General features: G+C 41.1%; 1 protein-coding gene and 1 long non-coding RNA gene across 4 annotated transcripts in view; one reads left to right on the top strand and one right to left on the bottom strand.

Moving 5' to 3' along the window:
- Positions 1 to 8,540: 8,540 nt before the first annotated feature.
- SLC38A4 (solute carrier family 38 member 4) overlaps positions 8,541 to 11,742 on the bottom strand; it is a 33,255-nt gene continuing 30,053 nt past the window's right edge. For all 3 annotated transcript variants that reach the window (XM_065048598.1, XM_065048597.1, XM_065048599.1), the window contains exons 15-16: positions 11,236 to 11,333; positions 8,541 to 9,829 (exon numbers count right to left, since the gene is read on the bottom strand). In XM_065048598.1, the coding sequence (XP_064904670.1) occupies positions 9,728 to 9,829; positions 11,236 to 11,333 (200 nt within the window). In that variant the 3' untranslated portion in view covers positions 8,541 to 9,727. The remainder of the gene's footprint in view (positions 9,830 to 11,235; positions 11,334 to 11,742) is intronic.
- LOC110357002 (uncharacterized) overlaps positions 9,800 to 11,742 on the top strand; it is a 76,650-nt gene continuing 74,707 nt past the window's right edge. Inside the window, exon 1 of the long non-coding RNA XR_010469538.1 lies at positions 9,800 to 10,204. This is a non-coding gene — a long non-coding RNA (uncharacterized LOC110357002). The remainder of the gene's footprint in view (positions 10,205 to 11,742) is intronic.

Genomic DNA, 11,742 nt, shown 5'->3' with positions numbered 1-11,742 from the left:
AGATTATCCCAAAATGCTCATTTCTCATATGCACATTCTGTGTTGCTGAGTCCAGAGCTGTTTGACCTTGCCAGAAATGTCAAAGAGAAGTTTTCTTTTTTCATACAGAGAATCAAATGCAAGTGGAAGCAGTTCTGTTGATTACAATAGCCTGGTTAACTCAGAGAACAAGTTAACAGTCAGTTTGTTTTAGCATTGACTTTACTCGTAACCTGAAGGTTAAAGTGCATCAGGCAGCTGCCTTCAGTGACCCTGCACATGATGAAGGACAGGCTGAAGATTCACCAGAGAAAAGGCTTCAGCATTTGAAACATCACTTGTCCTCTTCAGCTTGTTACTGCTCTTTGTTGGAAATGCAGTCCCCACAGCAGAGCCGCTGGAAGGGACATGTGAAGGCTCAGCCATAGTTTCAGAGCACGCTCAGCCTGCTGGGTTCCAGCTGCTCCAGCGAGCTCTGGGAAGGATGTCTGGACACTGCTGAGGGCAATGCCAGGGTGGGTGACCCCAATGGCAGACAAGCAGCCGTGCCTGCTGTGGCTAGGGTCACTTCTCTCCCCTCTTGTGGAAAGATTTAGTGTCTGACTGTTAGCAGTTTATATTTTTTCTTTTTTGCTAATGCTGAAAACTCTTGTCAGGTGTATGTGGCTGGATGCTTTCTCCAGGCAGAAGTGCTAATGGGTTTGTCCACAGGCACTGGTCGGAGCAAATGTCTGGCTGTTTCTGATTCCTTTGGCTAAAGGCTGCTGCTGGGACTAACAGCTCATGTGGAGGCATGCCAGTGAGCAGTGCCAGTGAGGAAATGGCATTTAACACACAAAAAAAGATCTAATCAGTGCTTAATAAACAAAGACATCTTGTCTTGTGTCAACAATACACTGTGCACGTGGCCACAACTTCCTCCAACCCTGTGACCTCTCTGATTTGTCCAACAATGTTTAAAATAGCCACTCACATAGGCTGGCTGTCTTAAAAATGACATTGTTCTATGCTGAGGCTCATCAGTGTGATGAGAGACACTAAAAAAGGAAATGAAAAATACAGTTCTTTATATTGCATAAACTTCAGGGCTCAATTCATGTATTTTCTGCTGTCAGATTGAAACCCTGCCTTCCTTCTGCCTATCCTTTGATAAGGACATAACTATGGACAGATGTGACAGAGGACAGCTGTCAAACATGCTTTCTGAAGATGGGACAAAATTTCCACTACTACTACTACTACTTCTACTATTACTACCTTATACATTTACTTTCGGTTTCTGATTGGGATTTGATTACCTCACTGAGGTTATAATCTTTTTGAACTTTGTGTGTAACTGAGCTGAATGCTTTCAAAGGGCACATTAATATTATCAGTAGATCAGCAGAAACTAAATGCAAATGTATTGTTTGACATTCAGCTGAATTCTATGTATGCAGAATAAATAGAAATATAAGGTGATTTTTACTCAGAAGTTAGAAATATTGCACATTTTGATCAGTATGTCAGGTGCTTGACACATCATATTTTGTGTTCCTGGTTTCAATGAATATCAGAGAACAATGACACCGCAGAAAAAAAGCACAAAGGATTATGCTATAACTGATATTTTATGCAGGAGTGACAGACCTGATGGAATAAAGTACATGCTTAGAGTTAATCTGTATTAGTGTTTGCATGATTTCCTTCAATTGAAAGATAATACATGGGGATCCTCAAAGGGGAATTTTTTTCAGGAACACATTTCATGTGTTTCTTCTTGTGATTTTGTTGCTACTTTTCTTTGGGTGCATGTGAATTTTTCTACTTGCTTTTGTTGGAGTAACTTCATGCCAGATTATACTAGATATATGGTGAATCAAGTCTGTGTACCATAGCAGAGATGATCTAACTCTTTGTGGCAAACAGTTGACTGATATTTACTGACTTCTGAGCATTGTCATAGGAAGACTTGGATTTTTATGAATACATTTGTTATTTGGTTAGTTCTGGATGGTTTTAGTCAGATGCTGGATTTCTCACAAACTATTTCCCATCACTTGTTTCAGCCCCAAGTGACCAGTAACTCACACAATATATGATGCATTGGCCATCTGCATCTCATGGGATTGTGCCTGCTGTCTCTCTGGTGAGCTGAAACTTTCCATGAAGGCTTGAATGAGTCCCTTGAGGCTTGGACCTCAGCACAAACATGTATTAATATGAATGTTTCTATAGCAACGTGTATTTGCGTATTATCCATCACAGATTGCATGTCTCCCCAAAGCGACAGCAGTCATTCTGCTGAATTCATTTGCACATTGGCGCTCTCCAGGCCGTCTCTGCACGAGAATTGTAATGAATGAAGTATTTCTGTGGACAGGAATGAGGGGAGTGGAGCACACGGGTGGTATTTGAGCAAATGTTGGAGAAAAGTTAGTGTTTTCCTAGTTCTCCACCTTCTGCATGCCAGCTGGGAGAGAGTTTTTCACGTCTCCCCTCTGGAGTGAGGTTCAGATGGTGGAACCTGTCATTCTGGTGAATCTTTGTCCCTTGCCTTGTCTTGTTCATCACCTTCAGCATTGCTATGTACCAATGTGAATGCACTGGTAAATTTACCAGAGCAAATAAAAAAGCTTTTCTTCATTGGTCCTTAAGGGGACAGAGGTAACTAGTGAGTTTTTTTTTAATCCTTGGTGATTTTTACAGTAGATGTTAAAATACGATGTTTAGATAGCTGTAGTTACCAGCATAGACCTTCAATAGGGAAACTAGCAAATATCAAAGGATTAAGATATCCAGAATATATTAATCAAAGAAGTTGATGGAGTAGTTTCCAGTGCTCAGATGAAATCTCAGCATATGAAACGCAGGAGCACAAATACCACAGATCTTCTTCACATGTGCTGAATGTTGTATACTGGAGGCTAAGAGTGCATGTCCCCTCTCCCCTCCCCAGTCACTCAGTAATAATGTTTAAGAATTCGGAACTTCTCTTAGTTTCACTGTTTTTTTGTGGTGTTTCTTTTTTTTTTTTTTCCCCCTCTCCATGCAGGTTTGCAGGAAAGCTGTTTTTAGCTTTTGGGAGGGGAATCTAGACTACAACAAGCAATTTCTAGTTGGAGCTACCAGTGAGACAAAGCTGTTCCTGGAATCTACAGCTGAGGTGGGAAGTGTGGCAGAGCCTTCTGTGACAGGCAGGGTGGGCTTGGACATTTGGGGTGACCTGCTACTTGTTTCCAATGATGGCTCGTGCAACTCACTGTTTGCTGTGTCCAACAGGGCAAAAAAGTTGCTTGTCTCACTGGTTGCTCTTTTAGAATGGAAACAATCAATTTTGAATGTAAGAGAGTTTTTTTACTCTCATTTTAGTAGTTTAATTCAGAGTGTCATGATAATCAAAATATATTATCAGGCTGTACTATTATAAAATGCTTTTTCACACACATACAGCTATGAGGCCTTTCTGTGATGTGGCATTAAATCTCTAAGATGCTGGATTAAGAGTTCAGCACTTAGTTGACTCCAGTGTTTCAGCAAAACTTCCTCATACTGAAGAAGTAACCTGGCCCTCATGGTAGCTATTGTGCTTCAAAGTGGCTGGATTACAGGCTGAGCTGGAATTTACTCACGCTCCCAACTTCTGAAGTTAAGGATGTGATCCTTCTTCTTCTGGTGGAACAGTGTCTATGGCAGGGAGATGGTTTTGGTCCCATCCGGATGATGCAGGTGATACAGGTGATGACCTTTCATTTATTATTTTTTTTTCCAGAAATATTGAGCTTGTCCTTGTCTTTCTTTAGTACCTGAAGCCAGGTATTCCCATTTAACAAAAATGTCTGTTTGTGGTTCTTGCAGTGTGTATGAGTATATATAAGAAAATGTTATCCCTGACTGGGTTGCTTGACTCACCCCACCACAAACGCTGTTAGACTGAATGCAACTTGATGTATTTCACATAGTACTATGAGATCTCAGGAACTGGAGACAATGTCAGGGAAACTTGCTTTCTGAGTAATCTTGTCTTTGATTTCCCAATAGCTTATAGGAACACAGTTGCTTTAATTACCTGCTGTTGCTTCAGCTGCTTGTTGTGTGGATGTTTGCTTAGCTCACTATGGGTGAAGTTAGAAGCAGTATGCAGTGTCTCACAGACTCTTAATGAGCAACGTAAGGAGCCACATTCCCTGCGACAGCCTAAGGTCTGACATAAGATTTCCTGGAGAAGATAATGGGGAATATAATTTTCTGTTGAGCCTGTATCTGCCCAGTTACTCACAAATGTAAAAGCAGAGGTAATTCAAAAGTTTGTTTTCTTTAAGGCTGGATTAAAAAAAGGCCTGAATTGCATCTTGCAGAATGTTTATAAAATGAATTGTCGAGTACAAAACATTATTAAGAGCAAAGGGGTGTATTAAGACATCCCAGGCTCCATTTGAAGATTTCATTGCAGGTTCCAGAGGTAAATTATATCACTCTGTAGCTGAAGGAGTGAAACAGGTGGCTCCTAACCCCTGCAATAGGGTTCTGAGGACATAAGTAGGGCACCTGTTTCTGTCCACTACTGATACATAATACTAGACTGAAGTACTTCTGAATGGTGAGGAGGTGTTGTTGCATGTCAAAGGGAGAATATCAAGCAACCTGTAGGAAACACTAAGTAACATGAGGTGTGTGAAAAGGTGTCTGCCTCCACAGCTGCTTCTTCCTGGGGAAGTTCAGAAATCTTAGGGGCTGGTGTTTTGTTTTGTGCTAAGCCCTCTAATTTTGCTCATGATGGACCAAGTTAAAGGTGGGGATTTAAAGGAGAAATATCACTCTTAGTGTGAGCACTCGTTTTAACTCATACACATGAAGTTGTTTATTGGGTTGATTTGACCATGGCAATCTGGAAACTGGGTAAATTGCTTAAGCTAAACCAAGCCATCTCAGAAAGAAAGGGTGATATGAGTTGGATGCTCTGTGATGGAAGATGTAAAATGTCACCTTGGTCAGAGAGGGAACAGGAAGGTGACATTGACGGTATGCAGCCATTGCTTCCCCCTGAGAGGAGGTACAGACCCTCCTTTTGAGAATACACAGTTAGGTAATAATTTACATGTAGACAGTCTGTTACCGAGGACAGACAGCTTTCCCAGGCCTTAAGACAAACATGCCAAGAGAGGCACGTGCTGCATGGAAAGCTGAATGAATGCTATGAACACTTTCCATTTGAGCATGTGGAACTTGAAATATCTACTTCAAAGTGTCCAAGAGAGCTGTGGCTAAGCTAGCATCCTTTTATATTTAGTTTTGTTTCTTCTGGGAGATAAACATCTTCTGTTTCATCGCTAATAACAGATCAAGGTCTCCATCATTTCGTGCAGCAAAATTAGGAAATTGTATTGATTTCTAAAGCTATTTATCATTATATGATGCACTGGGTTTTGAACTTGGCTCAGTGGGTGGGCAGGGGATCTCAGGCTGCACATGAAAAGACTCCTTTAAGTGTTTTGCTTTGCTGACAAAAGTGGTAGATCTGCAGCACTGCAAAGGCCACGGGGCTGCCCAGGCTGCAGGGGAGCTTAAGGCCCCCCCAGCACCTCAGCATCCAGGGGGTACTGGGGTGTCAGCGGAGTCGTCTGTGTAGCTGGAAACAGCAGCTCTTTACAGGCATTAGTTAGTGGTTCTGAGTCCAGTGAGCACAGCAATTATTGGTTTTTTTTCCGTGTAATTCACTAAATGTCTGAAATGAGCAGGTGGAGACAATGTTGCTGCCTGCAAACACTAGCCTAAGATGGTCTAGCCCAAGTGTGGAATAGGAGGTTACTTTAGATCCCCTACAGCTTCATATCTCTCAAGCTCTCACGAAAACAGTTTTTATCACCCAGATTCAGCACAGGATGCAACTGTATATACAGGATGCACAATATACCATGTAAATGTTGGTGAGATTGTTCACCGCAGTGCTGAGGCCAAGCTCCATGGGAGGAAACCCTGAGCTCACCCTGGACCCCCAGGCAAAGAACCTTGGCTGCCTGTGCTGTCAGAGAGCCTATAGCAGGTCCCCTACCTGAGGGACCCAGCTTCCAGGGGAGGTGGAGGCTGGGAGATATGGATCCCGGGAACCCCCAGCACCTTGCCAGGCAGATTAATGCAAAACCAGGCAGATTTCCACTTTGGTCCACCTGGGCTCTGCCGGAGTTTTGTGCAATAGCACATTTTCAGTAAAACTTCCATTGAAATTTTAAGTCAGATGAATGGAATTTTTCCACCTATACCACCAACTAGACCTCTTGGTGATTAATTGCTGACTAGCTCTAATTACTATTATGTCAGCCGTTGAGAACTAGCCAAGCATGCCAAGGTTTACTGAAAATTAACACCAGAGCCAGCTGCTTTGTGGCTTATCTAGGCCTGCTGCCCTTCTTTCAGATAGATGTTGTTTAACATCATCTTTGAGTATTTATGGACTAGAGAGGACTTTGCCCTCTGATGGGTATCCCTTTTTCTGCCTCTTTCCAAATTCAGGGCTGAAATATTTATTGATTACTTCTGTTTTCTCTATATTACTTCTAGCATTCTTGTCATGTCCATTTAATGACATATCTCTGTGAGCTCTAAAATGTTTAATAATTTTCATTGCTTTCTTTTTTGTCCTCTAAGACACGTTTCTTCCTTTTTTTTTTTTTTTAACATCCCTCATTCATTTGCCCCAATTTTAATTGTTTAATTAAAACAACCTCCTGCTGCGAGGAATTAACAGCTCAAGAACCATCAAGACAGAGCAAAGGAGATGCTGCAGGGAATGAAGGATACCTAACCATAAGGGAAGGAGAAAATCGGGGTGGGGGGTGTTTGTGTTGCAGGTGTTGAACAAGCACCTGGGGCTGCAGTGCCTCTTTCGTTAGTGAGCAGGTTGGAAACACTGGCTGGTGGTGCTGCTGCATGGTTCTCACATGAGCTCATCCATGCTGGAGCCCTGCATAGACCAGTATATTTTGGGCTACGATTATACACCAGAGAAATATGTAACAGCAGGAAAACCTACAGCTGTAACGGTAGGAAGTATTTATACAGAGTGGTACCATCTGGTCTGCGCTTCTAATAGTGACTATACTTAGCTGCTGCACTGTGTATCCCAGCTAATCCCATGCTGTGAAGAGCGAGGCATTCAGTATCTCACTTTTAATACCAGCCATTCTCTACTCGGTGATGTCTACGCAGGTCTATGAATAGATACAAAACAGGGTATGCAAAAGGGATATTATACAAAGGGGCAGCCATATCTGCTGTCTTACTCATCTGCAGAAACACGGACACACAAATTTCTCTCTTAAAAGGGAATGCAGTTTTAGTGATGCTTGTGTTAAGGATACCAGTTGGACTCTCTTTGAGTTTACAGAAAAAAAAAAAAAGTGTCCTGCTAGCCTAAAACAGAAGAAAAAAGATCTGCAGCCTTTGAAAAATTCATTTATTATACATCCATGGATGGTTTTGTAATAAAAATCCTCTAAAGGCCTATTGTCAGCATTACAAAATGAACAAGAAACTCCAGCATCCACCATTCCCAGGAGTGCTAATAAGTTAGTGTACAATACCACCTCTACTCCAAGTGTGTGTGGCAGCTGCCTATTGCTGTGATCAGTATATGTTAACTTGAAAAATTGACATTTTGCAGACTCTCTACCCCTATTTTAGACACTGAGAGTTTTGTGCCATGAAAAAGCAGTGAGTTATGCCATTGTTCTATAGTTTTTATGTTATTATTCTTGACATTATCTATATTCTAGGTGGGCTACATGAATTCCTAAGTCTCTACATTCAGCTGCAGTCACTACATGTGCTTTTGCTGTAATGCAAAGAGAGGTGTCTGGGTGTGTTACCATTAACTCTAGTACACATTAAAGGTCTCTTCAATAATAATGCAGGATTATTTGTGTTAGTACTCTTAAAATAGAACAAAAGATTATTGGCATCTTTTTCTTTAACAAATGCAAAGCCAGATTTAGCATTCACAAAGAAGTGTGCCCCAGTATATGAAGGATACAGTACTCAAGTGAGCATAAAATAATTGTCAGAAAGAGAGCATTTGGTATGGACCATATATTTGATATGCTTTTCCAGTTAACCTGTGCATATCTACACATTAAATACACACACACAGAATTTCATGTGAAGCTGACGAGTGACCAGAGACAATTTTTGTGTGCTTTATGGCTTTCAGAGTTCACAGGTGTGTTTTCAACAAAATTCTAAGTTGGAAAATGAAAACTCCAATGACATGAGCCTGGATTTGTGAAACTGTGTTAAAACTAACAGTAGCGCCTTCCCACTCATTCCCTCTGCTATGGAGTTAACGTGACTTCTCTGACTATTTTTCCCTGGTGTGTACAGAGAACATATGTAGTGGGTACTCCACAGCACAGCCAAAATCACAATCTGGAGGGTACTGAGCATTAACTAAGCACCTGTATAACATGGAACTTCTTTTTTTTTTTTTTTTTCCTTTTCTTGTCTTACACAACTACATAGCACGATACACTTGGCAAGTTACCCAAATTTGTAGTGTACAATGGTAATATAGAACTTTGAGTCATGTATTAAAAATTCTCAAGAGGAAAACATCTTGCAATTTATTGTAACATAAGAGGTAAACATCTGAATGTGTTTTTACACAGGTAAGAGTTAGGGCTTGCTACAGATATATTTCAAACGTTGTTGAAAAAAAATGAACCTTTTACGAACGCACCAATCCAATGTTTTATCCAAAACAATATGAAGTTTGTGGCTATGAAAACACAGTGACATATTAAAAAAATTTCAAAAATCATTTGCCAAAGGGTAACATTTTTATAACTAGAGGAAAACAAAAAATTATGTACATAAATACATATATTTTTATATATAGCAAATTACAGTTTCCTGCACTGAACATTTATCAAATACACAAGTACCGAACAATACTGGATAGGGTGTTTTGCCACACCTTATGGTCTCTAAATTCCTGTGAAAATGGAAGACAAGTTTCTACGGAGGACACAACTTGTTCAGTGATGTAAGCTCACACAAGAATTAAAAAAAGTAAATAGAACCATAAAAACCCACAGCAGATAAGCCTGATGTTTCCAACACAGGCATCTTTAACAACAAAACACGGATGCTCAACTGTTCTTCAAGCACATGCCCCAGCCAGAGAGCTCTGTTCTGTACTACAGCCATCACCAGCCAAGGGTGACAAATTTGGGCAACAAATAGGATGCTTAGCTTTGACCGCTGGCTTGTCAAGGCCATCATCTTTCCGATAGGTTGGTAGGGAGCAGTCACTTTCCAGACCCCCTACAGAAACTATACCCTTTCGCTTGGAGCTAGGCAGCAGCTCCCACAAGCTCTAGATCAAAAACAAAGCACCAGCTGGTTTTCCAGCCATTACCTGTCCAAGGCTCTAGGAACTGTGGTTATTAGCATGATGGGAGAGGTTAAAAAGGGTGATACCAAGATATTTTTGAGAACTATGTACACAGTTATGTTGGTTTGGAAAACAGAAAGCATCCACACCACACATTGCATTTCACCTGGCCAGAAATGCTGAGCTCAGGTTCCTAATGCATAAATAATGATCCTTAGTGAAAAGGATGATGTAAACTCCATTGGGATCTAGTGACCTTACCAGAAACTGTCTTCAGAATACTGCAGTTGCTAGCTAGGAATAACAGTTCCATTTAGATGTCCATTGGAGCACACAATACAAATATTTATGGTATAAAAAGCATTCAGTTTTCCTCACAGGTTAGTGATGTCTGGAACTTGTGGGATTGTAAATCCAATCCATTACAATAAGAGTCATACTCACAAACATGAAGATTATGCCAAGTATGAGAAAAATCAAAGCCTGCAATTGGAAAATGAAATTGTATTAATAGAGCAAGTGACTGAGCAGACTGTAGTTCACAGGCTGTCCCACTGGAACCGCAGATATGTAACACCCAGTGTCCGAGTTTGGGTCCTTTCTGTGGCCCAAGTAATGATGTAACACAGGGCTACATGAATCAAAGTTAGTCATGTGTGAATTTCAGCCCAAGAGAGACAGGCTTTATAAGACTAGACCTGAAAACCTCCCACTTTGTTATTATGGATAATAGTACAAAGTAAAACAGAGGAATATTTTTTTTTCTTTAGATCTGACCAGTTTTCAATGAATGATTGTTGTCTCTGATATCAAGCACAGCTTCAGAATTAATCCTTTTCATTCTTATTAGTCAACCAGGTAAACTCATCTCTCTTCTCTGAAGCAATTTCTGTATATATTCAAGTGATTCAGATGCTAACATTCCCCCTTTTCTTTAGTGGAGTTTAGTTTGCCATAATCTGTCCACACTTAACAATATTCAGCCTTGATACACAAAGATGAATATTGTATGTGATCTCATCTCAGGAGGTGAAATTCTAGATGTGCCTAGCACACTGCAACATGAAGAATGAACAAAGAGGCATGAACAAATATTCATAGTCTCTCTATAATAATAACAGCTCCTAAAATCACCCTCAGAAATAATCTTATAATAAATCTTTTCTCTTATACTTGCAGTTTGTATTGGTTGAACTTTCACTTCCACGTTTTTTTGCGAACAGGTACATTGATCTATAAATGTACATCTGTTAATATTATGTGCCTGCACATATATTTCAACAATAACTTTTCTGATTAAATTTTCAAAGGGCATCTCCTTGGTGATGCTGTTAAACGTGCAGGCAGCTATTGATGTTCAAGATGACAGGTGCTGCTGTGGCAATCCAGCATGACACAAATGATAGACCTTCATTTATGTGTCCTGTAGGTGTGTGGATCTATCTCAGTGGGGAGCTCTCTATCACTTAATTATCTCCACAGTACAAATTTCTTTTCAACCTTGACCTCAACTCTTCCTCTTAATCCACAGCGTGCCTTCTAGCATGAACCAACAGCTCTTTATACACTGTCTAGGCAATATTTGTGCAAGTACAGGTGTTAACTAGAGACTAGATTGGATTACATAAATGCCTTTTTCTAGTGTCTTAAGACATACTTTAACCTAGACAGTACTGTATATCCGTAGCAGTTGGGCCTTAAAGTCTTTGGCTTGTGAGGCCTGGCTCTCCACTAAGCTGAAGCTCACTGTCAGACCTGTGTTTTGGGTGAGACACCACGATTTGCGATCAACTAGCAGGTGCTGCAAGTCAAAGGGCCGAGTACTTGTGACCAGTGGAAAGCACACACCCTCCCATCCTTTGTTTTGTAATTGCTGCCAGCTCCCTTACCCCGATCTTCTGGGGAGACCTCAGGGGCTCCTTCTCAACGAGCCGCAGGTAAAAGGCAGCAGGGAGGATGAAAATCAGCATTGTAGCAGAAGAGGCACCTGTAAGAGAAAGCAGAGCTGAGTATTGTGCCATTTGACATGGCAGCAGTATGGTGCACCTCCAAAAAAGAGCTTTTGGGGAAGCAGCTGCTTTTCCAAGCTCAGTCACACAAAGGGCTCTCTCTGTAGACAACATTCATGCTGAGCTGTAGATGTCCAAACACTTGAGTGCTTGAGGTCCAAAGAGGCACTTATTACTGAAAGATTGTTTCAAACCAGTGTGACTGCCTGTGATTTGGATGTCTGCATGTGAGCTGGTCAAGTGAGGTCAAACAGGCACTCCCAAGGCATGATGACCCTGGAAGGCAGGTGGTGAAAAGAGGGCAGATGAACAGTGCCCTGGAAGTGCCTGTTCCACTCCTCTCCTCAGCCCAGCATGATGGCCCAGGTGTAAAAGGCAGGGAGGAGC

This window comes from Columba livia, chromosome 1, assembly GCF_036013475.1.
Source record: "Columba livia isolate bColLiv1 breed racing homer chromosome 1, bColLiv1.pat.W.v2, whole genome shotgun sequence".
NCBI classification, from domain to species: domain Eukaryota; kingdom Metazoa; phylum Chordata; class Aves; order Columbiformes; family Columbidae; genus Columba; species Columba livia.
Note: the sequence above shows the minus strand (reverse complement) of the source record. Positions and strands in the feature narration are given on the sequence as shown.